At 32.3% G+C, this 27487-nt stretch overlaps 1 protein-coding gene across 3 annotated transcripts; it reads right to left on the bottom strand.

Annotated features, from left to right (window-relative positions):
* Positions 1-1015: 1015 nt before the first annotated feature.
* LOC132720747 (exportin-1-like) lies at positions 1016-26631 on the bottom strand. Of its 3 annotated transcripts, none has more exons than XM_060704940.1 (21): positions 26475-26631; positions 23509-23653; positions 23183-23357; positions 18895-19001; positions 15697-15812; positions 12925-13159; positions 12580-12634; positions 10609-10682; positions 10243-10401; positions 9719-9916; positions 9294-9432; positions 8970-9073; positions 8188-8422; positions 7729-7892; positions 6826-7065; positions 6233-6541; positions 5745-5892; positions 5301-5528; positions 4571-4736; positions 4131-4227; positions 1016-3567 (listed from the first exon to the last, which is right to left on the bottom strand). In XM_060704940.1, exons 2-21 carry the CDS (start codon positions 23635-23637, stop codon positions 3421-3423), a joined length of 3225 nt encoding a protein of 1074 aa, XP_060560923.1. In that variant the 5' UTR covers positions 23638-23653; positions 26475-26631; the 3' UTR covers positions 1016-3420. The 3 variants fall into 3 exon arrangements, with proteins under 3 accessions (XP_060560923.1, XP_060560924.1, XP_060560926.1); XM_060704941.1 differs by lacking the exon at positions 26475-26631 and adding an exon at positions 26292-26428; XM_060704943.1 differs by lacking the exons at positions 15697-15812; positions 18895-19001; positions 23183-23357; positions 23509-23653; positions 26475-26631 and adding an exon at positions 13369-13458.
* Between the last annotated feature and the right edge of the window lie 856 nt (positions 26632-27487).

The following is a 27487-nucleotide window of genomic DNA, read 5'->3' as shown; positions in this document are numbered from 1 at the left end:
TTTGACCTGGTGACCTCAAAGTCAATAGGGGTCATCTACTAATCATGTCTAACCTCAATGCCAAATATGAAGACTATGGGTCAAAGGAATCTTAAGTTATTGGGCGGACAAGTTTTTTGAAGTCAAGGCCCCTGTGACCTTGACCTTTGACCTGATGACCTCAAAATCAATAGGGTCATCAACAAATCATGACTAACCTCCATGCCAAATATGAAGACTATGGGTCAAAGGAATCTTAAGTTATTGGGCGGACAAGCTTTTTAAAGTCATGGCCCTGTGACCTTGACCTTTGACCTAGTGACCTCAAAATCAATATGGGTCATCTACTAATCATGACTAACCTCCATGCCAAATATGAAGACTTTGGGTCATAGGAATCTTAAGTTATTGGGCGGACAAGCTTTTTGAAGTCAAGGCCCCTGTGACCTTGACCTTTGACCTGGTGACCTCAAAGTCAATAAGGGTCATCTACTAATCATGACTAACCTTCATGCCAAATATGACGACTGTAGGTCAAAGGAATCTTAAGTTATTGGGCGGACAAGCTTTTTGAAGTCAAGGCCCCTGTGACCTTGACCTTTTAACCTGGTGACCTCAAAATCAATAGGGGTCATCTACTAATCATGACTAACCTCCATGCCAAATATAAAGACTGTAGGTCAAAGGAATCTTAAGTTATTGGGCGGACAAGGTTTTTGAAGTCAAGGCCCCTGTGACCTTGACCTTTGACCTAGTGACCTCAAAATCAATAGGGGTCATCTACTAATCATGACTAACCTCCATGCCAAATATGAAGACTAAGGGTCAATGATATCTTAAGTTATTGGGCGGACAAGAAAAAACCGACGGACGGCCGGACGGCCGGACAGCCGGACGGCCGGACGGACAAGCTGATTCCAGTATACCCCCCTTACAACTTTGTTGTGCGGGGGTATAAATATCAGACAAGCTTACTGAATACAATTATACTTGCACAATTAGATATTAAAGGGATAATTAAGACAAACACTGCATATTTCTAGCCATATTATATTTTAGTCAACCATTTATCAATCATTAAATATAGATACTGACAGCTAAGATGACATCATTTTGACCAGCTCTGTTCTAATCTAAATAACAAAATGATAATATCACTTCGTACACACAGATCTTGCATCATCACATAATGAAACTATTTGACATCAACATATATATAAATGTAGTACAAACACAAATGTTTTTAAGTATAATTTTCATTCCAAATAAGAACACTGATTCTTCATCATATTTTTTCCCTAACTTCAATATTAAACCTTTCTCTTGCATGGATTTATATTTACTGCCATTTGTTTAACAATAACAAAGATTTATTTAAACAATTGCAATACATACAAAGCAAAATATATAAAACTATCTTTAAGCATCACTATTACAAATTTAAATAAATCACATCTTATTTAAACTAGCTCTCAGTAATCAATACAGATTCCAAAAATTTATGGTAAGAAATCATAATTTCAAACCGATACATGTTTTTAAAAAACTGAATGGTCAACATGATTTCTTCTCAAAAATAATAATCGTACACTATCGTTACATATCTTAAAACTTGTAATAGATACATGTTTCTCGAAAAATAGCAATTCCTGGATTCAAACAAACGATGCTCTATATATAAAGTTAGAAACCCCTATCAATTAACTTTACCATTTCTGTCAAAAACTTTAAGCAACTCAATATCAGTATCCTTATACAGAAACAAAAACCAAATATACATATATTTTTTGTTTGTTGAAAGAATAATGTACATTAGAAAGTTCTTTAAAAAATTGTCAGTTGGTTTACCTAAAAAAAAATTGTATAGCCAAAATATACATACAATCCCTATATATATGTGCATGGTAAAAAGTGTCAACAGAAAGACAATGGAATTAGGGATTTCAAATGAGGTTTGCATACTAAGAACAAACAGTACATCACAAAAGATAACTGCATATTTTGTAATTTCTCGTATAAAATAAGAAAAATTTCTCCTTCTGGTAATTTTATTTTGAAAGAAATTATTCAGAAATCTCAAAATAGCATGTATGAATGTTGCTAGAAATGGAAACAGTAAAATAAATGTTAAAATTCAGTGTTACGATTAGCCTAACATGGTTGTGTTTCATTCATCAATGATTTAATACAATCAGAAGTTTTAATGTAGGTCAAAATGTCGGTAATCAATTATATCACTTAGATATGAATGAAGTATTTACATAGATGAAGCTAGATTTTACATTGTTTTGCATGTGTTAACATCAACAATTAGTACAAATACAAAATAAATGAAAAATTGAAAACAAAATATTTTATAAAATAGCATTATTAATTTATTCCATACAAATGCGCAGAAAAGTTAGCTATGTTGACAGAAATGCACTGTTTAATGCCATGTACAAACTGTATTAACAATCTTGTATGTTTCTTTTTATTATATTCACCATTTCAAGAATGGACACCCGTCCCTTCATAATCAATATGCACTTTTTACTATCATTAAAATACAGTTTCCCCTTTTCTTGCACATACATGACAATCTTTCCTGTCCCATAGTTATATGTAATTAACTTTATGTTTGTCAAATTGAGAACATATCTATTTGAAAATTTTAATCTATAAAAGCACCTTCTGATAAAATCAAACACATTTCCATTATGAGCACTTTCATCTCAATATTCAGTAATGTACTTCCAACCGATGTTACAATCTATTTTCTCAATAGACATGTGCATCACTGTGGCACTTCATCATTAATGATGAAATCATTGTCACAACACTCCAGATTTATTGCACCTTAATAACAACGCATCAAAATACAAACAAAAGACAAAGTAATCAACAAATGTTTCTATACTAAAATGACTTGCAAGAAAAATGTTACAGAACACAAAAAACTCTGGTCCATTCAAAATACTATGTCAAATCAATAAGTTTTTTGAAGTATCTTGTCTTAACTTGTGACAAGAAACATTTTCTTTTCAAAGAGTGGTGTCCTGAATAAATTATCATTTATCATGTTGTAGTCTTCTTGCTTCATGACATATAAAAATCGTATTTCCAAGCTTAATCAATGTCTCTCTTTTAAAATATGGCAGCAAATTTCAGTATCAACAAATTGAGTTTGACATAATATGTACATTCAATATACTTAGAAAATGTGCATTATTCATTTATCCAACCTAAGTGTTAAAGTTTTTCAATCTTGACACATTGGTGCATTATCTTTTCTCCTCACATCTGACTGATACAGTCAACAACACAGACCTCTTATTGCCTCTTGAGATCCTTCATGCCAGTGCAAACACTTCTTATGTCCAACTGATAGTTGAAATCCTTTCACTTTTTCCATTGTGCCATTTTGTTATGTGTCCCACATACTGACATTTTGGCCCCCCTCTAATCCTGCATATCCTCTTGTATCTCATGTGGTCCAATAATACCTGGTACAGACATCTGTATTTTCTTCTTCTCTTCCTGTGCCTGTTTAATGGCAGATTCTCGTTCTTCCAAGAACAAATCACTGTTATCCTCACCAGCAAACTCCTACAATAACACAAACAACTTCATCAATATCTTATTTGAAAGACTTCTATAAACTTGATAACAAAAGCTTTTTCAATGACTGACAACTGCTCCCAACTATAATATCAAGTATAAGATGACATCATCGAAATAAATAGCAATCAAGAACGTGATAAAATATTTTATGAAGATGGTTTTTTTTGGTTCAGTTTTACGTTTACCTAAAATGGCACAGGTCATATAGTGACTTTCCAGCTTTACTGGTGAAGGAAGAACTTAAGTGCCTTTCCGTGCATTATTTCAGGCACTAACAAGAACATGAGTAGAACCACCAACATTTTGTAAGCTGGCTGGATAGCTTTTAAAGTTCCTCTTTGGCCTCAAACTCACAGCAGTGACGGACAAGACATTTTAAGTTAACAACCTTAACAACTAGGCCATGGATGCCCTGGATATATGAAATAGAGAACCTTACAGGTAAAAATGATAAAGAAAAAAAATTAGAGACTGATGGAGTCATTAAAACTTTTCTTTCTTATACTATATATACAAAGTATGAAATTTGATGAAAAAATTTTACTTACCCTAATTTGTACAAGGAAGTCTCTTAGATGCTCTTTGAATGCTGAGATGTCTTGATTGAAACTGAATAATCCTTCAATGAATATCTTTATCTGTGGCCTGAAAAAATAATGATTTTACCCTTACTACCTTTTATATACAGAGATTATTTGTATTAAGTCTTGTTACATAATCGTTGTTTTTCAAAAAATGAAACAAGTTTGCTGTGACATTTACTTGGCTCTTCTTACTCAAATAACTTTCAAAGATACATACAAGCAATTAAAGTAGGAAATAATTTGCTTTGTCTATCCTAACCTTTTTTATGGAAATATTTCAATTTTGAAACAAAGGCTACTAAAACCACATAAAACTTATTTATTGAAACACAAAAAGATATCATAAATGCAAAATTGAATTTTCAAAGCTAATAAGAAATCAAATAAAGATTTTGTTAACTTACTCATTAAGATGAGGGAAAGCTGCCTTGAGAAGATTTAACAAGAATCCCTGTATATATGTGTTGTTGTCAGCTACTGAAGATGCATTACCACCTAATGCTACAGTAATCTTTCCACGCTCCACAAGACTAAACATGTATGACAATATTGTAGCTTGCATTGTTAAACCTGAAAATCACGAAGAAAGACCATCAATTATTTAGTATGTATAACAACTGTAAGGTTACATAATAGAGAGTTAAAATGTATATGATGCTAAATAATTAGAATGCAACAAGTTTCTAGATCTGTTTTCATCTGTTGTTTTTTTAAAATGTATTTCATGCCAGCTCAATCTATTAAATATGAAGTGTACTAGTTAGAACAGTATTTTAAAGGTTTTTAAACAATTTTGTCTCTGCTGCCGACTAGGATGTGGCATAGAAGTGAGGTTGTCTGCCTATTAGGCATTTTCGTTAAAAGTCCCATAGAGGACATGACAGCACAATTCCTCAAATACTTGTTAGTTTCAGGAAACATGCTTCGGAAATCATAATTTCATCAAAATTGAGATAAAATAAATATGTTAAACTACCAGAAATTCTTCAAATATGTTATAAGTCATACCATTAGTTCTTAAGTTAATTATGCTGATAATTTAAATAATTATTAGTTTGGTGAACAAACTTAAGTTTTCAGAAAAAGACTTGAAGAAAAAGATAGAATGGAGATCTGTTTTGTAACAGTGCTTACCAGCTGTATGAGAACTGTCTGTCACCACAGAGAATATATGTTGTAATATATCAGTAAAGAAAGTTTGGTAGAAACTTTGTGCAGCATTCTCCTCGCCTGCTACATTCTGCAGCAACACGTACAGTATGTCTAGACCAGTGTCAGCTACATTCCTCATTGTATGCTTAAAAGCCCAGATAATTGAATCCAAAACCAATTTGAATTGTGCTGCTGGTATATTTAAGAATGCTGAAAAAGACATGGTATATATAAATGAATCTCCAATTTGCAAGCAAAGCATGTGTTTAGCCACAGAAATTCATTTAGATAATGTAGAACATAATAAATTTTATCAATATTTAAACTTAATACTTAAGCAATTTTATATCACTTTACATTATTATTCTTTTTGTGTATTAAATACCTTTCTTCTTCCCTTTTCTGAAAATTATAATGAAAACTTACCCTGGAAGCAATATGTATTGACAGATTGTAAAAGAAGGAAGAAATTGGTTCTATGTTCCGGGAACTCTTCAAAATCTTTGTTGATCATTTCCAGTGTGCATTCAAAAACTGCATCAAATATTTGAGGAATGTCTTTTGTAATGTGACTCTGAAATAATGAATTTGAATCAAAACAATAAATGATAAAGCTTGATAGAAATTCTTTAAGGGAGATAATTTAACAAGTATAACTTAATAAAGCATTACAGAATTATCTACATCAATCTTCTTCACTTAAATAACTATTCTTTCAATCTCGAGTTTTACACATTTAAAAATACACTCTGAAAACACATATGTTAAATTGTAGGAGAATAGCTAGAAGACTGAATTAACTGCTTATGTTCAAAGAAATTCTGTGCCATTTTATAATAGCAAATTACAGACAGAAACAAAGACTACCAATTACCATGAATTTTAAACTAAAACATCAGTAATTATAAACTCACTTCTAATCTGTTGACTATAGTTGCCATGGTGCTTAGGACTTCTGGTTCTCGTGCTGCTGGGACATTTCTCTGATAATCCAGTAAAACAGCATCCAACAATGGTGGTACAAAATTTTCAGCTACCATAGATGGGTCACTAGATCGACTAACCCACCCTGATATCAGTTTTAATGTTTCTTTTTTCACTGTTCTCATACTGCGTATAAGTGGTTGTTTTGTAACACTTTCACCATTTGTTGCTATAGCACTACTAATGTTTTCACTCATCACTTTATAAACATTCAACATATCCAAATAAATGCGTCCAAGCTGAAAAAAAAAACAACACTTGATTTAATACCATAAATATATAATAATGAAAACACAATAAAAATAATTATAAAGAAATTAATCTCTTTAAAATCAAAGAAAATCTGTATAAAATGGAAATTTTAGCTGGATCATCAAAAAGTGCTACCAAAACAACTTATCTTTAGTCAAACAGACTTGTATATCATTTAAAAGCCATAATATTTGGGTTTTGCTAAAGCAAAATATGTCAGATCACATTTAAACTCTTACAATTTGGAATTGGTTTGTATTGTCGTACTTACCTGTACAACATAAGGATGCCCAAGAGCTTTACAAGCTCTGACATTTGTTTTGAGAATATTGCCAAGTTGCTTGACAGCATCACCATCTTTTAACACTTCTACATTTTGTGTTGCCTGATTGATGATACCATCCCATACTTGATTTGGCAGTAACATGTAACGTTCTATCAGATGCTCCTGGGCCACCTGATCTGTCTGGGCACTTATCATCATACCTACAGCCTCATAAAATGTGTGAACCTGAAACATAACATCATTTGTACTATCTCATCATATTGGATTTTTTAGAATTAGTTTTTGTTTTAGCAAGCTTTTTTTTTTTAAAAGCGGTCATTGGAAATTGCAATTATTCATCTATTCTTTGGGCGATTCAGTATCTTTTCAAAAAATTTACATACAAAGTCAACTAATAATGTTATCAAAGCAATAAAGAAATAAATAGCAACTATCAAACTTAGCATTATTTTTGATATTGAAATTCTTTGATAAAGTACAAAAAACAGCCATTATTTTTCCATTGTGCTTCAGTACAACCACACAAGGTATAATGGTACTCATTATTTTGTCATTTTCCCCAGTTGTTCGTTGAAATGTGTTTTTTGTTATGAATTTCTTGACATAGAAATCATAAAGATACTATTTCTTCTGCATTGTTGTAATGTTCAGATCTAAACCAAGAATAATTATCATGATGACAGATTTATTAATGCATTCTAGTCTATATATATGTATTTGAAATTGACATATCCTTTGATTATTGATATAAAATTTTCTATCAGATGAAGCCCTATTTTTAAGTCACTTATAACTACAGAATTCATTTCTAGAGATCTGGGTGATTTCTTCCTTTGATCAAGTATCAAAATATGCAGATACCAGAATTCAAAATACTGGAGTGTTTACCTGTTGTGGTTGAAGATCACAGATGATTGTGTTAACACCATTGAGTATTTCTTCAATAAATGGCATAACTTCCCCAACCTGTACTTGTACAAAATGTCGTCTACACTTTTGGGCAATTTTTATAAATGTGTCACATGCCATGTCCTGTACACCATCATGAGTTTCTATAATAATGAAGTTCAAAAATTCTTAAAATCTATAAATTTACTTTCTTTTTATATAATTAAGATAGTCTGATCCTCACAATGCAAGATGTCCCAAATTACAGGTGAAAGAACCAAATTGCCAATTCTTACAATACTTCAAGTAGGAGCAGAAACATCAAAGACCAAACCTTTTATTTAGAATGCCAGATACCTTTCTTACACAAATAGCTGCTAAACTTAATACTGAATTAATAAGATTTCTTGCATGTTTATCATATTTAGATTTTCTTATTTAAGTCTACAAGGTTCTTACCATGCATGAATTCAAAAAGTTTATTGACCACAGTTTTCAAGAATCTCCAGTGAGCCCTCAGAAATCGTGGGTACTGTCCAACCACATACATGATATTTGAGGCAACAATTGCTTTATTATCTTTGCCTCGTTTCTGTTCACATAGTCCAAGTAAGTCCTTGATAACTGTAACAAGAAATCTCTTCTCATCATCTTCGTGCATAGCACCACTGATAGATCCTATAGCCCAACATAACTGTAAAATAGCATGACAATACAAGTAAATATATGAAATCATTTAACATATGTACTTAGTTAGTGACAACATATTTCTGATCGTCATTTATTTCTTATAATTTAAATTTGCCAAATGAAAAAAGCAAATAATTACTATTTGAACCATTTTGCTGTCTACAAGATGGGTATACTGTCCTAGTTACAAAATCTGTATACCTGTTTTTGGGACAAAATACGTGATTATTGACTTTCTATTTTTATCACGATTTTGGTTTGAGGTTGGAAAGTTCCTTTTTTTATCAATTAACCTGTAGGTTACATATATTAATTTTATACAAGAAGTGAAAAGCATCTATCTTCTTTAGTATTTTTCTTTAACTGTAGTTATGTCTTAGGCAAATACCCAGTAATTTTTCTACCTGAGGAAGGGTTGTCAGTCAATGTCAAATTCAGAAGGTTTTGCAGACTTCAATTAGTACTAGTATAACAGACATGAATGTTGTTTATCTTTCAAGCACAAAATGATCATGTATTTAACAAAAGACCCCACAAGAACATCTACCTACCGTGTTGAGATTTTTCCATGACCACTCTGTTCCATTTACTTGATTGTGCAATTTCTCGGTCATGATAGCTTCTGTGTCAGCATAATCCAAATGTGTTAAATAAACTGAAATGGAAGAAACCTTTCTTAACATGTTGACAAACTATGATTTAAGATATATAGAACACATATGTCTGAAAAACAGTGTAATTAAAAACTTGATAAAAAAAAAATCAAAATAACTTTGTACACAATTACTTTACACCACTTTTTAAGACAATGACATCTATTCTTGAATATATACATCATTTCTACATGTTATTTAATGTCAAGCAAGAATATTTACCAAGGGTTTCTCTCATGTTTTTGTAGAGATTTATAGAGTCTGTGTCCTTCATGAACTCTCTAACAACTTCACCTTGATCATTCTCAACAACTAGAACTTCTTCAGGCTTTGCCATTCTAGAGATCATTACTCTTCTTACCTAGGAAACAAATAATACACTTTATATACATTTCCCTCTTCTCACACTTATTAAAGAACATTATTGAATTTTTACAGGTAAAATCCTCCTTTTACAGATATAGCTTTCTTCCCACACTGCATCTCAGGCAATTTACAGCCATATGAAATTTCAAGAGCATTTAATAAATTATTTAAAGTAAGTAAAATCATATCTACATTTGTTTACTCTAATCCATTGCACTTTAACATCAAATTTATGTTAGAAAATAGTAGACTTTAACCTATGTATGAAAGAATAAACATACCCTAGATAGTACAGGATTATAAAGCTGTCGTCTAATTGGCATTTCATTGTGTGTTTTACCAAGCAGTAGAGGTGATGATGAGGCTGAAAATGGGCTCTCTCTGTACAAGTCAGCAGCCAATGAATTCCAGTATTCTAAACAGATCTTGAAAACTTCTACCTCCTCTACCATTGATATAGAGATCAGGTATGTCAGGGACTGTGAAAATATATCATCAATATGTTTGCTCAAATAAATGGACAGCTTTGTCTTTTTAGAAAATTATGTGAACTGATAACTATAAAATTCATCATCTGTACATTTATAGCTAAAACAATAGTAATAGGTTTCAGTTTAACTTACATATAGTTTGATTTACACTGTAAAAATAGGAATTGCTACAATTAAGTTTTATGTAAATACATCAACATGTTACAGGGAAACAATAACCATGATTTGTGTTGAACTCAGAAAGTATGTAGAGAAAATTTCAATGAAGAGCTGGTTTGGCTCTTAATATTATTTCAAACAATGTTGATACTTACTCCCATTAAATGTTCATTCAAGTCTGGTTTCTTTTCTATAAGTGGAGCATGTTCCTTAAGAAATGTACACAGGAAGAGACTGAGGTTCTGTATAAACATTTGTTCATCATCTGTTCCACGTTGATATGCATCACGGATATTTGTTGTCACCGGTAACATCTACAGGAAATAAACATAAATATTGTTATCTTAATAACATTTCAAACAATAAGTATAAGAAAATCAAACATTTTTTTGTTGTTGAAAAGACAAATGTTCTATGATTTTCAGTATCTTTGGACAAGGTTCTTGATAAATCTTCATTGCATCTACCTCTAGTTTTGACTATGCTCAACAATATATTGTGCTGCAAATATAGGCACTAACCTGTTTCAACTGTGTCAGTGCAAAGCTGAAGAGCTGAATGAACTGTTCATCATATTGGGATACCTGTACACTTGCTGTAAAAAAGATTCAATGATCATTATAGTCTAGTCTAAACCAGTAACTACCAAGTTAAACAAGACAATCAGTATCTAAAAATAGCAACTCATCACTCTTGCCAAATCACTAAGTGAATCATGTTATGTCTTAAAGACTCTGTTTCATTCATAAAAATAACTAGTTAACAAACTGCCTGAAACCGATATAACTGTGAACACATTTCCTGGTATCAAGTATAACAACATGGTTCATACAGATATTTCATCTAAAAATTCAAGGACTTTTCCAGGAATTTCAAGGAAAAATATTGTTTTTCAAGGACTCATTTGGTATGAAATATAAGCTCTGGAAAATGTGTATAAATCAGTAAAAAACACATTTTTATATTCATTTATTATAAGAAAACTTAATCTTTTACACCAAAATATTTCAATAAAACAAATTCGTTTTTTGTCAAAAGTGCATTTGAGATCTTTATTACACTTATTTTATACATATATGTAACTGTTAATTTGTTAAACATTGCTTGAAGAAAGACTGATTTGAGATGTTTTTTTTTTAAATTTTAGCGTGCGAGGTCAATGCCCTTTCCCCCATCTATGTTAAATCGATTTCTTTCATACAAACATGGCACAAAGCTTTGTGTGGGTCCCTTGTCGGTCGATTTTATCCACTTTGTAAGCCAACATTGCTGAAACGAGCATTTCTTAACTGTTTTACCGATTTTAAAGCATGATCACAAATAATATGGATTCCATATGGGCGCAGCCATTGTTAGTGACGTCACTTAAAGTTTAATAGTCAGATACCAGTGTCCGGTCAATAAATTTATCTCGAGGCATATATACCGACAATCGCGATTGTACGAAAAAAAAGTTAAATAATGTCAATAAAATTTTCAAAGAATGTATTATTTATACATTTTACAATGATTTTGTATTTTCAAGGATAGATTTGCAGAATTCCAGGATAAAATGTTAAATTCAAGTACCTTTTTGGGTGTTTTTCAAGGAAACATTAAATTAAAGTAGTTTTCAAGGAAGGAATCAAATTCAAGGACTTTTCAAGGAAGGAATCAAATTCGTGGACTTTTCAAGTCCTGTGTGAACCCTGAACAATTCCTGTAATAAATCAATGTTGCTGGATTACTTGCTTTTAATTTCAAGGACATTTCATTCAAAAAATATTTTCCACCAATTGTCAGATAAAGGAAAACTAGTCCAAAGGACAAGGATGCCCCCACTGATAACATATATATGGTATATAGTGAAAAAATCAACAAAGGGCCATAATTCTGTTAAATTTGGTTGCAGCAAAAATTCCTTCCTTTACTTCCATCTACACATTAAGGTTGTTCATCCCTGGAAGTTTAAGCAAAATCTGCCATCCGGTTTAAGAGTTGCTTCCACAAAATTTCTATATGGTATATACTGAAAAAATCAACAAAGGGCCATAATTCTCTTAAATTTGGTCGCTGCAAAAATCCCTTCCTTTACTACCATCTACACATTAAGGTTGTTCAACCCTGGAAGTTTAAGCAAAATCTGCCATCAGGTTTAAGAGGAGTTGCGTTCACAAAATTTCTACATAGTATATAGTGAAAAAAATCAACAAAGGGCAATAATTCTGTTAAATTTGGTTGCAGCGAAAATTCCTTCCTTTACTACCATCCATCTACACATTAAGGTTGTTTATCCCTGGAAGTTTAAGCAAAATCTGCCATCCGGTTTAAGAGGAGTTGCGTTCACAAGATTTCGGGACGTACAGACGGACAAGTGCAACGCTATATGCTCCCCATATAAAAACCCTGAAAGACCATATTCACATTATCTGAGTTTAACAGTATTTACAACATGAAATTAAGCAGCAATGAGAATCATTTTTTTAAATCTTTAGAATTGGTACTGAACTTACCTATTTCTGTGAGACATTTCAATGTGACATTTCTAAACATTGGGACATTTAAGAACTGAAAAAGAGCATCACAAGAAATAAGCATAAATCTCTCTACTTTCAGTTTCATTTGTAGAAACAAAATAATAAATACATTTGTATGAAGACCACATACTTAATAAAATTGAATAGTCCTGTTAGATTTATTTACACTGGCTGCCTTTATTTAACTGCTGAAAATGCTCTGATAATGAAATAGCAAAATGTAAAATTTACTTTGGACTACAGTGAAATGTCTAAACAAAGACTCATATAAATTATCAAAGAAGATGTTTGTATAAAACAATTTCAAACGTGCAAACTTACTTTGTAGATAAGAGTTGTAATAAGTTTAGTTTCAAAGATGTAGCCAAGGGGGATCCAGTTCAAAAATCTCAGTAATGTCTCAAGTGTTGCTCCGACAAGTGGTGCATTCTGAGAATTGTCCATGACAAACTGACATAACTGGAAAATCTGTGAAAATTCACTACACATACTGTCTTTCAGATGCTTTGCCTTTGCTTGTGTCATCTGGCCACTTGAGAAATCAAATACTTCCTCACTGAAACACAATTGAATAGAAAATTGGAGACTTTTCAACAACAGAGTTTATCTAGTAAGCATAGAACAAAAACATTTTATTTTTATTTTGTCTAAATTAACAAATTTAAAAATAAATGGAAGTTAAGTAATCTTTTAATAGAAGTTATTAATCAATTTTCAACTTGTTATATAGCTAACTGTTAATATTATTTGCTGTAAAAAGAATACCATTCGAAAGTATAAGAAACTTCAGAGGGGAACTTCTCATGCTGTTATAGTGATAGAATTGCGGCGGCACAGCAGAGCAGTAAAGGTTGTGGCCACCTTGATCACACTACTCTAACAATAAAACATGCATATTTCAATACTAAATTATTAATTCATTTCACTGTGTGCTTTTATTATTTTTATATTATTATAAAATATAACTGAAAGAAAAAAGAATAAGCATAAAAAGAAACCTGCAACTAAAAGTAAATATGTAAAATCCCCTTAAATCTTAAGATATAAAAAAAGAATCTATGAACTACTGGATTGAAGTAGAAGACAATTTCACAAATATAACTAAGTTTAATACCAAAATTCATAAATATTCTTTTTTAATAAAGAAGAGTTGTTGGCAACTAGCATAGCAATAAAATTCCAGAAAATTTATTCAAAAACTTTGACATAATTCTAGAATACAATAAAACACAACCTGTAACCAAACTCCCCTTACAAAAAATTTCTAAACATTTTTACAGCAACAAAAATTGTCTTACAGCAAATCATGCACATGCACATTTACTAAATCTTGAAAACTTTATGTGTACTTCATCCTAAGAAAACTAGTGTATTAAATTTATTTAGTGAATTAAATGAACAAAAACGTGTATTTAAAAAGATTTTTTACAGGAAAATAAGCAAACAACCTGACATGCAACCTCAAAAATCAAATTAGTGATACAAGCAATAATGGAAGAAATAGAAAGACCAGACCTTTTTCTACCTATCTAATGGATTTTCACTTATGTTTCCAATGTCAAATATATGCATTCTTTTCTAAAGTATGTTGTGGATCCAAAGAAGGAATTATTTATAAATAAATTATTTATTTCTACAATATTTATTGAAAAGTAAACCATTAATTAGAATATCTTAGTTTGTTCTTTATGTTTTCTTATGTATATGTGTTAGGGCTGTAACAATACGGTAAAAAGTGTATTGCAATATAATGTAATACACCACATCCGTATGCAATATATTGCGATACGTATTGTTTTTTATCTTAGGTACTGGCAAAAAATTCAGAAAAAGAGACTTGTATTTTATTTCAACAAATATTATATATATCTATATCTCTCGCAAAACAGAATTAGTGGATACTTTCCTTTAACAAAAATTTAAACTGTTTCAACTATTGAAGCATCAACTATGAGTAACTTAACAGCAAAAAAAAACTTTAAACACTTTTCATTAAGTAACTAACAATCTAAACTATACCCTAATGATTTTCTTAACACAGTTTCAGACTCGGACTAGATCACAGGGATTGAGTGACGGTGGCAAATAATCCATGTTTTTCTTTAGAAAAATTAACATGTCTACTTTGCCAGCATCTAGTATTCAATAATTTCATGGGTCTCTCTTTTCCTTGTAATTGAATTTTTTTATCAGATCGTAATTATTTCCGTCTGCCATAGTAAATCACTGATTTATTCAAGCATTTGTCTACCCGCGCACCGTGTAAATTTTTTACCCTAGCACCGTTTTTTTTACACGCTTCCTACTTTCAGTTTGTTATTTTCTTTTGTGCATAGGACATTTTCATAACATTTATTTATCAAGAAAATTATGGAAGACTTTTTTTTATTTATAGTGGAAATTATGGAACACTGTTATTACTAAATAAAACCGGTACAACTAAATGTGAACCAGCGGTACAATATTTATTTATCCTGCACCGCAATATATCGGTGTACCGGTAAACCGTTACAGCCCTAATATGTGTTAGATCAATAAGAACATACTAATTCAAGTAAGGGTTAAAAAGTATTTATCCAAGGACATATTTCTCAAAATTAATGTTGAAAATGTAAATATAACTAAAAAACTTGCTAATTTTGTAACTCAAATTTCTTAGTTACCTTTTCCAAAAATTGATAGAAAAAGGCTGGCAAAATAACAATAAATAACACTAACTAGAGATGGTCTATGATCTATGAATTGTGATTTTTTGCCCTCACAATACAGTATCATGATATAATGGAGGTATTAATACATTCTTCTATTGTTTAACTTTTTGAACAGTACTGTTGTTTCCAATATATCTGAAGCCAGAGGAATGACGTATGAATACTCACTTTGATATTTAATGTTTGTTCCGGTCAAAATCTGGTCACTAGTGCACCAGGATAAATTGTTATGGATATTAGACTGACAGACATTACAAACTGCATTCATTTTGTGTAAGTAAAAGTATCATGATACTGCAATGTGATACAACCAAGATATTGTGACAATGCTATAATACATATACAGCAGTAATACCCAACTTCTATAGTCTTTCAAAATTACCTCAAAAGCTTTAGTATAGTCATGTTGTTCTGACACAGAGATTCATTTGTTTTACTGGCACCTACAATATCACCTATAAAAGATGGCCAACTTCTTGGCCATTCATACTTCAGTATCTGAAAGTGAAATAATACAATAATGACAACACAGAACACAAGATATCAATCATCTGAGATCCACTGCAAATATCTAATCTCTGGGACATGTAGATTTAGATTTAAATGCATTTTATCTACATAAGCCATGAGACCTGCAGGGTTAAACCAATTTCAACCCTTAGGGCATGACTTACACATATTTTTGAAGAAGACCATATGATGATGCCACATGCCAAATATTGATCCTCTGGGCATTGTAGTTGCTAATGTGGTGATTTTTAAAGCAATATTTCCTATTCTAGTCAATGTAAAATAAGTGAGCATACAACAGAGGCCATTTTTTACAAAAAGCACAAAATTAATAGAATGTATGTAAAGTACAACAAAGTGATGCTTTATGCCACATGTCTAGGCACTGAAGTTTCTGAAGGGAAGATTTTTTTCAAAATACGTTTCTTTTACAAGTTAATGTAAACTAAATCACCCCTGGTCAAAATTCATTCGAGTTTCTGAGGAAAAGATTTTTACAACATAAATATAATATAACAAGCAAATTCGTTGAATTTATATCCCCCGCCGAGTACTGGTTATTATTAACACAACAACTGAAGACATAAGGCTTTATTTATATATCAATCATGGCATAAACTGTAATATTCTTTGAACTTGAAGCCTCGTACCTTCAAACAAGAAGAATTTTTAAGTTTTCACTATATACATATAAGGAAAACCCCCCCTGGAGTGGGGCCAATTTTTGACCCAGGGCTAAAATTTGAACAATTTTGGTAGAGGACCTATAGTTATATCATATACCAAATATCAAAGCTCTAGACCTTGTAATTTCAGACAAGATTTTTTTAATTTTGCATTTTTGAAACTCCCTTTCTGGCCCTGTGAACCTACTTAATGCAACAGACCGGAACCATTTGATCAACTTTGGCAGGGGACCACCCTAGGATCTTTCCTGTAAAAGTTTGGTTGCTGTGCAGTCATTTGTTTCTGAGGAGATGTTGTTTAAAAGAAAATGCTGACGACGCACGACGACGGACGGTGGGGGATCACAATAGCTCACCTAGATGTAAAAAACATCTTAATCTCCAGACTTCATTGCCATTTTCAAGGCATCAAGAAGGGATCTCACAATTTTCAAAATATTTTTAAATGTTATTGTAAAAAATCATTTTAATTCTTCTTTAATAAAACTAGAAATGTGTCCATAGGACACGGGTGCCCCCACCGCGCCACTGTTCTGTCAATCTTATGACTCTAGGTCAAATATTTTTTGAAAACTAAAAATCTTTTTACTAAGTAAAAGGGCAAGAATTTTACAAATACTGAATAAATCCCAAGCAAACCCCAAGTTGAAAATTGCAAATTTATACTACTGTAATTCAAGGGCAATAACTCTAACAAAACTGAAAAAATCCACATGCAAAGTCCCAGGTTCATAGCTTCACAGTGAGGTGAATCATTATTCCTGTAATTTAGTGACGTTGATCATTATTCCTGTTAAGTTGGTTGATTCTAACTCAAGCACTCAAGGATCAAATAACAACATAATGAAACAGTTTTTACTAAGTCAAGGGAAATAACTCTACAAATACTTGATAAATCCACAAGCGAAACCCCAGGAACAAACTAAATATGCTGAGCAACTTTCCAATAAGGTTTAATGACTCTGTGATTTAACTCAAATCCTTTTTGAGTTACATGTGACACATGTTGAAAATTGCAAACATTTTCTAAGTCAAGGGCAATAACTCTAAAAATACTAAATAAATCCAGATGAAAATACCCAGGTGCACAACTACACATGCTGATCAACATTCCTGTAAAGTATCATGACTCTAGGTCAAATACTTTTTGAGTTACATGCGACACAAGTAGAAAATTGCAAAATTTTACTAAGTCAAGGGCAATAACTCTAAAAATACTAATAATATCCAGACGAAAATACCCAGGTGCACAACTACACATACTGATCAACATTCCTGTAAAGTTTCATGACTCTAGGTCTAATACTTTTTGAGTTACATGCGACACAAGTTGAAAATGACAAAATTTTACTAAGTCAAGGGCAAAAACTCTAAAAATACTAAAAATATCCAGACGAAAATACCCAGGTGCACAACTACACATACTGATCAACATTCCTGTAAAGTTTCATGACTCTAGGTCAAATACTTTTTGAGTTACAATGCGACACAAGTTGAAAATGACAAAATTTTACTAAGTCAAGGGCAATAACTCTAAAAATACTAAAAATATCCAGACGAAAATACCCAGGTGCACAACTTCACATGCTAATCAACATTCCCATAAAGTTTCGTTGAATTCCAGCCATTAGTTGCAGAGAACTACTCCGGAAACGAAATTCTAAGTCAAGGGCAATAACTCTAAAAATACTAAAAATATCCAGACGAAAATACCCAGGTGCACAACTTCACATGCTGATCAACATTCCCATAAAGTTTCGTTGAATTCCAGCCATTAGTTGCAGAGAACTACTCCGGAAACGAAATTCGGACGGACGGATGGACGGACGGACAACGCCAAAACTATATCCCCCTCCCGATTCCATCGGCGGGGGATAATAAATGATACCACTTGGCTGAGCAATTTCTAAATCCAGGGGTATTTATATACTTTGTGGAGGACCACTGGGCAATGATGTATGCCAAATATCTAAGCTGTAGAACACTTAAGATTTAAAAGCATTTTCCTTAACTAAGTGACTCCCTTCAGGCCATGATTCATATCACTTCGGTTCCGTAAAGAACCACAAGGTCTTCCTATGTGCCAAATATCCAAGCTCTGACCATGGAAGTTATAAAGGTGATTTTCAAAATCTCATTTAAGTCAATGTTATAAATCTAAGTCAAGTCTTTTATTCTCTCTATGTTAAGCAAAGAAAAACATATAGTCTTAAAATATATTCATATATATATTGATGTAACACGACAACAGTATCTAAAGCTTATAAAACATATTAAATCATGAGCCTGCACTTTTACTTTATTTATGATAACAAAAATAAATAGTTGCAATAGAAAGGATTCATTTAAGATATCATTTTCATTTAAATGATAAAATCACTTACTTGAACAAGAATCATATTCAACTTCCCCAAGTATGTTTTTTCCTTTTCTAGAGATGAAGCATCTGAGGATGTCTTTATTATAAGGCCCACAATGTACTTCTTAATACCTGTCAGAAAACAAAAATAAACAGATAAAATCTGAAATGTTAACCAACAAGATGTCTTAATTTCACCAAACAACAGGTCAACATTTAACAAGCAATTATCATAGTTTTGCAAGCAATCCATAAGTCCCCTACCGGTTAGAACCCAAGCAACATTCTGATGGGCCATTGGCCATTCATTTTTACCAGTGAATGAATGACATAAATGAACTTAAATCTTTTGAGTTCTAAGTTTGTCTATATCATAGTAATGTGTTAAGTTTCCCTGCCTAGTAAGGAAATTATGTTTATACAACAGATAATCAAAAGGTCCAATTTTCTCAGGATGAATAAGTATAACTAATGTTTCAACTTTTCTCTATTTTAAGTTTTGTTGGAAAAAATCTAAGTCATCTCAGGAAACAGTTTTTATGAACAGACAGACTGAAGGAGACTCTTAAGTTATTTTTTTAAACATCCCTGTTACCAAAATATAACATATTTTAATACAAAATTCTTAAAGAGGAGATAACTCTTGAAATAATGATGCTAGATTTATGAACATTGATTTAAGTTTAAAGATACCATTTATAGTCACAAAGAAGATAAGTAAAAAAAATACAATTTTCAAATATAATGTATAGTAAGTAACAAAGACGAAAATTTAAGACAAAAATATAATGTAGGTGTTGATAATGAAAGTTTATTTTGAATTTGAAGAAAATCCATGAAGAAATAAAAAAGTTAAGGAATGAAATGAAAATTGAAAGTTTAAGGAGGAGATATTTCTGGAAATATGGATCTAGATTCATAAACCTTTTCATATTATTATAATGTGGGATTTTAAAGTAAATACTATAAGGAATGAAGAAGTTGGAGTAAAAAATAACAATTTCTCGAAAAAAATCTAAGTTCAAGGGGGATATAATTCTAGAAATAGTCTTGCTAGAGTATTTAACCTTCTCACAAATGTTGAGTGATAATAAGAAACATATATATGAAGTTTGAAGTAGATACATTAAGAAATAAAGAAGTTATTTAAAAAAAGACAACATTTTTTCATAATAATTCTAAGTTTAAGGGAGGTAATTCTGATAATTTTTGTGCCAGAGTTGTAAACCTTGTCACATATGATGTGGTTGATGACCAGAAACTTATATTTAAAGTTTGAAGTAAACACCTTAAGAAACAAGATATGTTTGTAAAACATGTATGCCCCCTATCGGCAGCCAATTAGTCATGTGATCAGGTTATTATGCATGACTTCTGACCCAGTGAACAAACAATTAATAAGGGTTATCTAGTATCTACTGGTCATGACTAGTCACAAGGTAATAATTATTGTGACCCCATAGGTTGTGTGCAGCAATTTAAGTTATTACAAATCTTGCATAAATTTTATGAATCATGTAGGCCTCATTAATGACAGCCAATTTGTTATATTACATTTAAAAGACCTTCAAATGTGTAAACCAAAAGCATTTTTAGTTTAATACAGTTAAACTTCGTTCGCTCGAACTCAGATCGCTCGAATACCTCCCTTCGCTCGAACTCATCGCCCGGTCCGGGCAAAATTCCTATATTATATATGTTGTTCTACCTCTGATCGCTCGAACACCGATCGCTCGAACTCTCGAACCTGATCTCTGGTCCCTTCGACAGATATATAGTGAAAATCACACCTTTTCGGTCGAACACAAAAAGACAACAAAAGCTACGGGTCGACATGTTCTCAAGTGTCAGTCGGCGTCGCATGTTTTTAACACCTCGTGATCGTAATAAAGGCAATTTAAGGTTAATTGATACAAAGTTATAGGTGTTGTTACCGATTTGTTTGTTATGATAATATTGTTTATTTGCCATCTTTAGTAACAATAAAAAATAGCTCGTGAAATAAGTCAATAAATAGATGACGTTTACAGGCTTAAATTACAGCCGTTGTGCATGTAACGTGAATTGTAACAAAGTTATCTATAGAATGATACGTTTTAGTAAATGACAAAAAATACATGCTGCTGATAAATTTTGTTTTACTTTTATTTAATATTTTATTAATTCATTGTTTAAAATTAAATTTATCTCATAATAAACAAATAAATATATTTCAAACAAGTTCGGTAAATGATTGCCCAATCGAACTCAACCAATTACAATATGCATGAATATAGATTAACAGAGTGTACCGTTAATAATCATTTGAAAACACTGGGATAATAATTTCTTATATTTAAAAGAAATGACGTATTCGACGAACTGATATACTAACAAACAATTATATTGCCGTATTTATCATTTGACCGATGTAAGCTGGAACACGTTTATGCCTATGTTTTACGTGATAATAGTTCAACCTCGGTTGGCTCGAACTACCGATCTCTCGAACAAATTTGCACAGGCCCTCCGAGTTCGAGCGAATGAAGTTCGACTGTATAAAAATATCAACCAAGGCAACTCAAGTTGTTGAGTTATTGGTCAGAAACTGTCATTAAGTACAAGGTCAATATGACATTGACCCCTTGACCCCAAAATCAATAGGGGTCATCTGCTGGTCATGACCAATCATCATACCAAGTTTAAAGTTCCTAGGCCTAAGCGTTCTTTAGTTATTGATCGGAAACCGTTTTTACCTACAAGGTCAATGTGACCTTGACCTTTGACCCCAAAATCAATAGGGGTCATCTGCTGGTCATGACCAATCACCATACCAAGTTTGAAGTTCCTAGGCCTAAGCGTTCTTTAGTTATTGATCAGAAACCGTTTTTACCTACAAGGTCAATGTGACCTTGAACCCAAAATCAATAGTGGTCATCTGCTGGTCATGACCAATCACCATACCAAGTTTGAAGTTCCTAGGCCTAAGCGTTCTTTAGTTATTGATCGGAAACCATTTTTACCTACAAGGTCAATGTGACACTGACCTTTGACCCCAAAGTCATTAGGGGTCATCTGCTGGTCATGACCACTCACCATACCAAGTTTGAAGTTCCTAGGCCTAAGCGTTCTTTAGTTATTGATCGGAAACCGTTTTTACCTACAAGGTCAATGTGACCTTGACCTTTGACCCCAAAATCAATAGGGGTCATCTGCTGGTCATGACCAATCACCATACCAAGTTTGAAGTTCCTAGGCCTAAGCATTCTTTAGTTATTGATCAAAAACCGTTTTTATCTACAAGGTCAATGTGACCTTGACCTTTGACCCCTTGACCCCAAAATCAATAGGGGTCATCTGCTGGTCATGACCAATCACCATACCAAGTTTGAAGTTCCTAGGCCTAAGCGTTCTCTAGTTATCTATCAAACCGTTTGACCCCAAAATCAATAGGGGTCATCTACTGGTGATAACCAATCACCATACCAAGTTTGAAGTTCCTAGGCCTAAGCGTTCTTTAGTAATTGATCGGAAACCATTTGGTCTACGGACTGACGGACTGACAAATGCAAAGCAATATACCCACTCTTCTTTGAAATTGGGGCATAATAAAGTACTTCTAGTGAAAAAGCATAAAAATTCAAATCAGAAATCTTGAAATTCAGTCTATTTGTTGCCATAGCAACCAGAATTTTCAACATAGGAAGAAAAGAAAAAGATGTGCATAATTTCCAGACTGTCATCTACCCATATTTCAAGTTTCATAAAAATATTTTCAGTACTTTTTGAGTTATCACAGGATCCAGTTTATGTGTAAAATTTGCCATATTTTCAGTATATTTGTTGCCATAGCAACCAGAATTTTCAACAAAGGAAGAAAAGAAAAAGACGTGCATAATCTCCATACTGCCATTTATCCATGTATCAAGTTTCATAAAAATATTTTCAGTACTTTGTGTTATCACGGGATCCATTTTTGTGGACGGACGGACTGACAGACAGACGGACGGAGGGTAAACCTAAAGTCCCCTTCGGTTAAACCAGTAGGGGACTAACAAGCTGTCTTAATTTCACCAAACAATAGGTCAACATTTATCAATATACAAGTGTAAATTGCTGGTTAAGTCAGCACTGCTTACTAGTAGAGCTGCTTTAATCAGCTTTAAACAAATCCAAACTGGATTGAACCAATATCTTTTCTGTTGCATACTGGGCAAAGTACTACTGTTTTGATAGCCAAAACTGGGATTTTAATCAACTATCTGGATATTTAGCAAAAACCAACTCACCCATATATCTATTTAACATGATAACAAGCTTTTTAATTATCTTACCTTCACACTGTGGCCTTGGAAGAACTTTCCATCGTGTTTTTATGACACTTTCTAATATTTGAAGAGCATAATATTTGGTCTGTTGGTTACTGGAGTATTCTAAGATGGTGTCCACTCTTGTCCATGCATCAGGATGGTCCTTTAATGTGGTCAATACCTCTTGTGCCATTCGTTGCTACAAAATAAAAAATAACAATTGAAGATAATTCTTCCTTTGTCAGTTTACCATTAAAAAGTATTTTATACAAGTTACTTAAATAACATACATAAGGTTATCTTTCATCTAAAATTCTCAAAACTGACAGAATTACTGATATGCAACTTACCCTCTGACCATCTCCTGTGTACATGCATGTTACAATACTGTCCAGAAGACTGATGTCCAACTTTTGATTGAAGTCAAGCAGCTTTGCGGCTTCATCAGCCAGCGTCCCCATTGCTGCTGTAGATGGCATCCAGTGTGTTTAAAATCTAAATAAATATCAATAATACCAATTATACAACAACTTAAGGGCATGCATATATAGCATTTTGTTTTACAACAAAATCTGCTAATTACCGAATGTTACATATTTTGTCATTGGCTAACATTTTTAGGCTTCTATGATTTGCGTCAATATGCACACAGCTTTACAGTCTTTTAGCATTTTCTCCCCCAGATGATCAAGATTGAAGTCAAAGCATTAAGGTTTATTTTACTACCTATTTCACTTTGTGGTATTCAAGAATTACTTCAATTAAATTGTTTTGTATCAGTATTTGGCATGCTTATTTGTAAGGGGCTGTTTGGTATTTTCAAGTACCAATAATTACTGTTTACATTGGTCATTGGTGTGGTCTGTCTTGTTAACTAAAAGATACAAGCGCCGTGGTGGCCTACATAAAATATTGGAAACAACAACAAGAGCGATCAGTAATCACATGTGTCGCCTCATGATGGCCAATTTCATGTTTGGACAAATTTTGTGACAGACGGACAGACAGACGGACAGTGCACAACTAGACTTTGTACTGATCATTCCTGTAAAGTTTGGATAAAATTGCACCAGTAGTTTATGAGGAGTAGTTCGGACAAGCTTTTGCGTATCTGGCAACACACAGAAAAAAACTCCTTTTTATCAAAGGGCCATAACTCGGCAAAAAATCATTCAACCGGAAAACCCGTGCAATATGCGCAAGGACTTGAGCTACAGATCAATCCTGTAAAGTTTCATTGAAATTGCATAAGTGGTATAAGAGAAGTAATCTGGACAAACTTTAAAAATAAAAATTATTAAAGGGCCATAACTCAAACAAAAATCATTGAACCGGAAAATGCTGACAATATGCACAACTAGACTTGGTACTGATCATTCCTGTAAAGTTTGGATGAAATTGCACCAGTAGTTTATGAGAAGTAGTCCGGACAAGCCTTTGTGTATCTGGCAACACACAGGAAAAGAACCTTTTTATCAAAGGGCCATAACTCGGCCAAAAATCATTCAACCGGAAAACCCGTGCAATATGCGCAAGGACTTGAGCTACAGATCAATCCAGTAAAGTTTCATTGAAATTGCATTAGTGGTATAAGAGAAGTAGTCCGGACAAACTTTAAAATTAAAAATTATTAAAGGGCCATAACTCTGACAAAAATCATTGAACCGGAAAATCCTGACAATATGCACAACTAGACTTGGTACTGATCATTCCTGTAAAGTTTGGATGAAATTGCACCAGTAGTTTATGAGGAGTAGTCCGGACAAGTTTTGTGACGGACGGACGGACAGACAGACGGACGACGGAGAAGTGATCCCTATATGTCGCCTCTACGGAATATGTCGCCACTACTCCGTAGAGGCGACACAAAAATCCTGACAGCAATGATAATTGCTTCTTTTGTAAAATGTTATAACTTGCAATCGTTTGTCAGATGCTGAAATGGTTAACTGGCAATATAACTAGAATGAATTATTGGATAGAATTAAATCTCATCTCAATGGTTGTCACTGAATATCACAATATTGATATTTATTATATACTTATAAATGAAATATTGAGAAATATTGAGAAATATTGATGAAATAAAATGCATATTTTTATTTTCCATATTTTCACTGTAAAAATTTATTTTTCACTGCAGTGAAACATATTTTCCGTATTTTCACTGGTGTCTTGCCGGACTACTTTCTTTTAAATTCTGCCAGTACACAAAATTTAAGTGAAAGTCTTTCAAATTTTAATGTCAAAAAAGAGAAAAATGTTTATAATAAACAGAAAATTCAAGTTTTTTCTATAAATACACGATTTATTTTCATCTTGTGGCATGAAAATTACCATATTTCACTCGTGGCTACCGCCACTCATGAAATATTTATTTTCATACCACTCGATGAAAATAAATTATGTATTTATAGAAAAACTTGAATATCCTCTATATCATCCATATTTATCATCTGATATGAATATTAATACACACTTACAAATATCAATACAAGCTCAAATATTTTATTTCTGTTAGTGTTATTGAATATAGTATATACCTCTCTATTTTGCCTAATAACTAAATAAGAGGTGGTTTTTCTGGTTTTCTTGGCTAATTTGAACTTTAGTCTAAACTCCGTTTTCAAATGTCAGTGACAAAAATAACAGAAAAACAAACTTTCAAAGTCGATGTATCAATAAATCGTTGGTATTTGACTCTCGCTATATCAATACAAAATTTTCAATCAATGACAACTCTACTTATTGGTGCATTGTGCAAAGTTGCAAAAAAAATGAAAAATATGTTTCAAGTTTAAAAAAAAAAGAATCTTTTCGAGGGATTGCTCAATTCAGAGTCTCTTAAAAAAGACAGAACTTTCACATATATTCATTTAACCTTAACTTTTCAAACGACTTTTTTCGTATTAGATTCCTAGTTTTTTCTTTTCTTTATTTTGAATTAAAAATTGGTACGATGTTGAAAGATTACGAATAACCGAACTAACGTGTTTTTAAATTCTTGCATATAAAACTTTCGAAAATGGTATATTTTCTTATACTACAGTGTTACGCGACATTCTCATAAACAAACAAGTCATTTATAAGCTGTTAACAAAACTAGGTTTTCAGGAAAATTTTGATTACGCGCCTTCATTTTTATGCTCTTGAAGGCCGAGGTCACGCTGTTCGACTTCCGTGATAAACAAATCTCAAAATGGCTGCGCCCATGGCTATAACGAAAGCATAGGAAATCCTTAAATATTAAGAAAACGCATATATGATTAAATAAACCATTTTCTGACATTTATATGAAAATATAATAAGAGTTTACCGTAGTTTTCTGTTGGCCCTCTCTCAAACGTAAGAATGTGTTTTCTTGCAAACTTTCTTGAACCGGTTGGAACTGGAACATAGCCGCCATGCTCGTTTGGTTCCGGAAATTTCCGTGAATTTCCGTAACAAAGATTTATTCTTTATTGATGAAAAATATATATAATTTGTTATGCAATGAATATCTTACTCGCTAATAATTCTTACAGAATACTTTTAATTTATTTTTTAGATAGTTTAACAATAAAAAATATGCTTAAATAAAACGAACCCATATTTGTATGAAAAGCCTGATATGATTGGTCAAAGGAGCTACCGGTTAAGAGGCTGAAATAGTTTTTAAAAATGTTTTTTTTAAGTCTAATATGATTTTTTTTCACAATGTAATAACTATCTTTATTGTTTTGGGGTCTTTTAACAGCTACTGTACAATGTTATTCATAGAACGTGGAAAAGATCGACATATCTTTTGTGGAAAACTTCCAGTTAGATAAATATGTTAACCAATGAAAATTTAGTTTTCATAGAGAACGTAGGTTATGATTTAGGACAAATAAATTTGCATATATTGCGTAGACTTCTATTTGTTATGGAAAATTCCGAACACTTGCTGACCTACTTTCGTTTTTGATCACCTTGACAACCTCAGCAGCGTCGCTGCCTTTAATGAGTCTTTTTCTTTTTCATTAAATTCTTTCTTTAATTGGGTCATTGGAGTAAATAATTTGGACAATTTTACAAAAATTGACTTGAACAACTTGTATCTATACTAGATAAATGGATGGAGACGTGAAAAATGTTATTTTTTACCGTGGCGAAAATAACATAAATTAAATCTAGTTCATTTGAGTGCATAAATTAAAAATTTTATGTTGAAATTTATAGCAACATAAAATTACTGAAGCTGTTTATGAAACAAAAATAAACAGCAACAATAAATAATAAAGATTCAGAATAAACAAAAACTTGATATAGTGTCCAGCTTTATTTGAAGCAATGTCCGTGCATAGTAGT

The sequence above is a fragment of the Ruditapes philippinarum genome, unplaced genomic scaffold (genome assembly GCF_026571515.1).
Source record: "Ruditapes philippinarum isolate M1 unplaced genomic scaffold, ASM2657151v2 ctg446_1_1_1_1, whole genome shotgun sequence".
NCBI classification, from domain to species: Eukaryota; Metazoa; Mollusca; class Bivalvia; order Venerida; family Veneridae; genus Ruditapes; species Ruditapes philippinarum.
The sequence above is the reverse complement of the archived record's forward strand: the minus strand, read 5'-3'. Positions and strand labels throughout refer to the sequence as shown.

What these genes read in the sequence shown, in the direction of transcription:
- LOC132720747 (XM_060704940.1), bottom strand. Translation starts at nt 23,637, where the DNA reads ATGCCATCTACAGCAGCAATGGGGACGCTGGCTGATGAAGCCGCAAAG. An exon ending in GAAATGTCTCACAGAAATAG is followed by an intron (nt 10,683 to 12,579) that starts GTAAGTTCAGTA and finishes TCTTTTTTACAG; the next exon opens with CAAGTGTACAGGTATCCCAA. An exon ending in CTATAGTCAACAGATTAGAA is followed by an intron (nt 5,893 to 6,232) that starts GTGAGTTTATAA and finishes TCATTATTTCAG; the next exon opens with AGTCACATTACAAAAGACAT.